The 6,220-nt window shown below is 35.1% G+C and overlaps 1 protein-coding gene across 1 annotated transcript in view; it reads right to left on the bottom strand.

Moving 5' to 3' along the window:
* POLQ (polymerase (DNA directed), theta) overlaps positions 1-6,220 on the bottom strand; it is a 178,955-nt gene that overhangs the window by 110,829 nt on the left and 61,906 nt on the right. The window contains exons 9-11 of the mRNA XM_006864198.1: positions 5,938-6,080; positions 4,496-4,691; positions 1,716-1,858 (exon numbers count right to left, since the gene is read on the bottom strand). Of these exons, the coding sequence (XP_006864260.1) occupies positions 1,716-1,858; positions 4,496-4,691; positions 5,938-6,080 (482 nt within the window). The remainder of the gene's footprint in view (positions 1-1,715; positions 1,859-4,495; positions 4,692-5,937; positions 6,081-6,220) is intronic.

Genomic DNA, 6,220 nt, shown 5'->3' with positions numbered 1-6,220 from the left:
ATATATATATATTATATATATATATTTCACACACACACACTTAGAAACCCTATACAGGGTCGCTACAAGTCAGAACCAACTCAATGGCACTTAACAACAATATTTAGGATATAAATCACAAAGTATCATTTCAGTATTAAATTTCTCACAGGCAGTGAAATAGAATGTTTTTCTTAGGCATTTGTTTTGTTTTTACCTTATGAATATTGAAACTAACTTAGTTTTCCTCTTTGATTTAATGGTTACAAAGTTCTGAAGCAGAGTTGGTATTATGGATTGAAGTGTCCCCCTAAAATACATGTGTCAATTTAACTAGGCCATGATTTTCAGTATTGTGTAACTATCCTTCATTTTGTAATCAGATATAATTTCCCCGTGTTGTAAATCCTAACATACATGATGTTAATTAAGCAGGATTAGTGGCATTGTAACTCTGGTAGCATAGTGGTTACAAATCGGGCTGCTAACCTCAAGGTTGGCAGTTCGAAACTACCAGATGTTTCACAGGAGAAAAGATGAGGCTTTCTGCTCCTGTAAAGATTTGCAGGCCTCAGAAACCCTGTGCAGGGTCACTATGTGTCGGAACCAACTCCACAGTATTTAACAACAACAACAATGTAAAAAAAGCACAATACAATCTACAGGATTCAGTTGTGTTTTGAGTCAATCTCTTTTGAAATAGAAAAGGTATTACACAAGTGAGGAGAAGTTGAGGTACCTGACTACCACCAAGAGGCAGGAGCAAAACACATCCTTTGAACCAGGGCCCCTGTGCTGAGAACCTCCTAGATCCAAGGGAAGATTGAAGCCAAAACACATGGAGATCCCCAAGGAAGATGGGCCCACAGATGTTGAAAGGACACAAGAACTTTCCCCAAGAGCCAACAGAGAGAGAAAGTTTCCCCCTAGAGATGGCACCATGAATTCAAACTTTCAGCCTCTTAGAAGTGAAAGATTAATTTCTATTTATGAAACTATCCCCTGTAGTATTTCTGTTATAGCAGCCTGGTGGCCGTGTGCTGTGGAGTCAGTTCAGACTCATAGTGACCCTGTACAGGGTTTCCGAGGCTGTAAATTTTTACAAGAGCAGAACGCCTCATCTTTCTCCTGTGGAACAGCTGGTAGTTTTGAACTGCTGACCTTGCGGTTTGCAGCCCGATTCATAACCACTACACTACCAGAGCTACTAGATAAATAAAAAAGCTGACAACAGCAGTTATACATTATTTAATGGCATGCATGTTTCTATGTACCAACCTTTCTTTAAGGTTTAAATTATCTTATTTTAATTATCTTGGCATCCCATTGTCCTTTTCTATTCTCTTATATATTATATTTAAAATATGTTGTTTTTTTTATAAAGAACCTCAAATATTTTTCAAAGGAGGTTTTTAAATGATAGCTTCTTACTTTGTAACAATACTCTTCTTCTCTCGTCTCACCATTACTAACTTGTTGTTGTTGTTGTTACGTCCCATTGAGTCAGTACTGACTCATAGCGACCTTATGCACAGCAGAATGAAACACTGCCCGATCCTGGGCCAACTTCACTACTGTTGCCACGCTTGAGCTCATTCATGTTGCCACTTTGCCAAACCATCTTGCTACTAACTTACTCAAGGAAAACACACAAAAAGTTCCATTAGGTATCTCTGATCCTCGAATTCTATGTATATTTTTCCATTTTCATAAATATAATACAAAACAGAACTTACCAGATAGACAATATGCAGATCATTCTCTAAAACAAATCCCTTCATTGCTCTTTGGAGATCAGCAAAAATATCTAAAGTATCCATTGGGGAAAGTGAAGAAGAAAGAGTAGCCGAACCAAGATGTGTAGGCTGATACACTTTTCCTAATTACGCATGAGAAAGTGGAGGTGAGTGGTTGGGAAATACTTTTTAAAATAAATAGTAAAATAAGTATGCAGAATAAAATTAAATTAATTAAAATAATAACATGAATAAAATAAATAAGGTGAATTAATAAATTAAATTAATAGATATAAGTAAATAAAATTAATTGAATGAAATAAGTAAATAAACAAAAACCTAAATTAAAATAAAATGCATTTCATTATAAATAAAATAAAGTAAAATAAATGTTAGGTAAAATTAATACAATAAAAATTCTAATAAATGTATAAAATTAAATAAAATTATGATAAAAATACCTAAATGAGTAAAATAAATACATAAAATGAGGAACAACTGAAACAGAATTAAGTTAATAAAATAGTTACATAAAGCAAGTAAAATGAAATTAAGTATATTACATAAATAAATTAAGTAGAACTAATTAAATAAATTAAAACATTAAATAAAAGAAAATGAGTTGAATAAAAGTAGACTCAATTAAGTCTTATTGTTGTTGTTAGGTGCCATGGAGTCGGTACTGACTCACAGCGACCCTATGCACAGCAGAAGGAAACAATGCCCAATCCTGGGCCAACCTCACCATTGTTGCTACACTTGAGCCCATTGATGCTGCCACTTTGCCAATCCATCTGGCTGGTTGTCTTCCTCTTTTTCTCTGACCCTCCACCCTACCAACCATGATATCCTTCTCCAGTGACTGGTCCCTCCTGACAATATGTCCGAAGTATGAGAGACGAAGTTTGGCCATCCTGGCCTCCAAGGAACACTCTGGCTGCACTTCTTCCAACACAGATCTGTGGGTTCTTTTGGCAGCCCATGGTACTTTCAATATTCTCCTCCAACAACATAACTCAAAAGCATCAATTCTTCTACAGTCTTCCTTATTCACTGTCCAGCTTTCGCATGCATATGAGGTTATTGGAAATACCATGGCTTGGGTCAGGCGCACCTTAGTCCTCAAGCTGACATCTTTGCTCTTCAACACTTTAAAAAGGTCTTGTGCAGCAGATTTGCCTAATGCAATACATCGTTTGATTTCTTGACTGCTGCTTCCATGAGTGTTGATAGTTGATACAAGAAGAATGAAGTCCTTGACAACTTCAATCTTTTCTCCGTTGACAAGAATGTTGTTTTTTAGTCCATCGGCGAGGATTTTTGTTTTCTTTATATTGAGATGCAATCCATACCAAAGGCTGTGCTCTTTGATCATCATCAGTAAATATTTCAAGTCTTCTTCACCTTCAGCAAGCAAGGTTGTATCATCTGCATATCACAGGTTGTTAATGAGTCTTCTTCCAATCCTGATGCTACGTTTTTCTTCATATAACTTAGCTTCTTGTATTATTGCTCAACATACAGGTTGAATAAGTATGGTGAAAGTATACCCTGTTGCACATCTTTCTTAATTTTAAACCATTCAGTGTTCCCATGTTCTGTTCGAACAACAATTAAGTATATTAAATGCTAAATACAGTATTACGTTAAATTTTAATTATTTAAATAAATATACAAGGAGCTCTTTTAGCATAGTGGTTAAGAATGGGGCTGTGAACCTAACGGTCAGAAGTTTGAAACTACCAGCTGTTTCACGGGAGAAAGATGAGGCTTTCTGCTGTTCTGATTTACAGCCTTGGAAACCCTGTGCAGGGTCACTATGAATCAGAACCAACTCCATGGCATACCGCCACCACCACTAAATAAATATACAATAAGCATTGGGCTGCGAACCATAAGGACTGCAGTTCAAGCCTGCCAGCTACTACGCAGGAGAAAGACGAGGCTCTCTGCTCCTTTAAGATTTAAAACCTTGGAAACCCTATAAAGGGTGGCTATGAGTCAAAAATAACTCGACATCACTTTATAACAACAATAATAAATGAATGAATGTAAATAAACAAAATAAGGCCCTGTCTTTGTACACTGTATAATAAACATCTGTTGTTGTTGTTGTTGTTAAATGCTACTGAGTCAATTCAGACTTGTTGTTGTTGTTAAGTGCCGTCGAGTCGATTCCGACCCATAGCGACCCTGTATAGGGTTTCCAAGGAGCAGCTGGTGAGCTTGAACCACCAACCTTGCAATTCAAATGACTTTGCAGTCTGATATATTAGCCCACAGTGCCACATCAGGACTCCATCAGACTCACAGTGACCCTATAGGGCTCCTAAGGAGCAGCTGGTGGGTTTGAACCATCAACCCTGTGGTTAGCAGTCCAGTGCTGATCCTACAGTGCCACATCAGTAGTCTACTATAAAGTTGTTATTGTTGTTGTTAAGTGCCATCAAGTCCATTTCAACCCATAGTGACCCTGTATAGGGCTTCTGAGGAGCTACTGGTAAGCTTAAACCACCAACCCTTCGGTTCAAACCTACTTTGCAGTCTAGCACATTAACCCACAGCACCACACCAGGATTCACCTCTGATAAATTCAACAATCTTGTCCAATGGATATGAGCAGATACTATGATAAAACTCTGAATACAGCACTGCTTGCAAAGTCCATTTCCTTTAAGCTGCTTGAAAAGTTAACTTTCTTCTACTGAATAAAGCCTCATACACTCTCTGTCACTCAAGATGAAAAAGTAAGTAGGTTGCCACTGGGAATTCATATTTACCTTGTGTTCCATCACCAACTTCTGCTATTTGAATAAATTCATTCTCTAGCAGCCAGCTCACACAGGCCTCAATTGCTCCAAGGTGAACAGACTCTTGATTTTTCTGCTTCCCCTCTTTCAGACTTGCAGCCAAAAATGTGCAAGATGCATAAATTTGCATATCTTGTGATGTACTTGCCACTCCACCGACTATTATCTGATAAAAAAGATTTTGAAATTTCTGTAACTTTTGATACTTATTTTATTATTTTTTTTAAAAGTGATTTTGTTCTCTAAAAATATTCTCAGAATCTAAATGTAGTAGCTCTTTTATTAAGTTTTCCATCATTACTGAAAATGTGGAAAATATCTATTCATAACATGAAAACTTTTCTTTAAACGTACATACAATAAAACCTCACAAACTAAAATTATCTGAAATTTCAGAACCAACAACATATTTAAAGGAGGTATCGATGGCTACTGCCTAAAAATCAAAATCAAATTAATTATTTTCATCCTTAACAATTCCACTATACAAGTGTATACTATTTTGCACTTGCTTATTTCAGTTAATCTATATTAAAAGGATATATATATATATATATATATATCATCAGAAATAGTTCTTATTCTTTTCATTGACCACAACATATAGGTTTACCAGAGATTTTTTAGTATTAATGGTATTTTGATTGTTTCAGTTTTAGCTTGTTAATAAATAGTGCTATAATAAATACTCTTATAGAACAAATTTCCTAAAAATTCCTAAATATACCCCTAGGTAAAACTCCTAAATGTGAAGTTTCTGGGGGCAAAATGGCATGTGTATTTATTAAACTTTAATATATATGGTCAAATAGTCCTTCAAAAGAATTTCAGCAATTTATGACAGTATCTTCTTTCCATTCCTTACCAACACCCTATGTTAGTAAGGATTTTTTTTTTTTTTTTTTCAAAACTGACAGCTAAGAAAAAAGAACATGGGTAGAGGTATCAATATCACCAGCATTAATAATTAAGTTAAAACCAATTCATGTCATATATGAAATACTTAATGAGCGTTACCTTTGAGAATGAATAGAAAGAAGTTACACTTTTCATACTGTATCTTTTTATATTATTGATAATCTAACTTTGTGTATTTATAACTTATTTTATTGGTAATTTATTATCTGTATGAATTAGGGTCTATTTTGTTACTTTTAAAAAAAACTTTTTTAAAGAAATTTACAAAACAGTAAATACATTTTTAAAAATAAAAAAGAAACATCTGGCATTAAGATTTTAATGAATCCACTGTCCTTAAATAAACTGACATCGCACTGTGTTAAACTCCAGGGAACAACTATATAAAATGGAAGAGATTCAGATATAGGAAGACTGAATATTTAATAATCTTATAAAGAAACATTAAAATAGGAGCAAAAGAGCAAATGATGCTTTAATAAGCTCTCACTTACCTCTAGAATAGCTCTGATCATACTGGCAGTTATTTCTTCTCCTTCTTGTCTTCGAAGACAACTGCGAACAGGTTTTAGAGATCCCTGAAGTAGAGCTACACCTTTTGACTTTTCAGAGTCCTTACAAACTAAGATACTCTCACCTATAATGAAAAAAGCACACATTTGCCAAATCCTAACTAATTTCCATAAGCTACACACTAGAGAGAATTTAAGTTGCCTGGAGCTCTGGTAGTGTAGTGGTTATGAATTGGGCTGCGAACCTTAAGGTCAGTGGTTCGAA

Source organism: Chrysochloris asiatica, unplaced genomic scaffold (assembly GCF_000296735.1).
Source record: "Chrysochloris asiatica unplaced genomic scaffold, ChrAsi1.0 scaffold00061, whole genome shotgun sequence".
Classification (NCBI taxonomy): domain Eukaryota; kingdom Metazoa; phylum Chordata; class Mammalia; order Afrosoricida; family Chrysochloridae; genus Chrysochloris; species Chrysochloris asiatica.
This window is presented reverse-complemented; position numbering and strand designations above follow the sequence as displayed.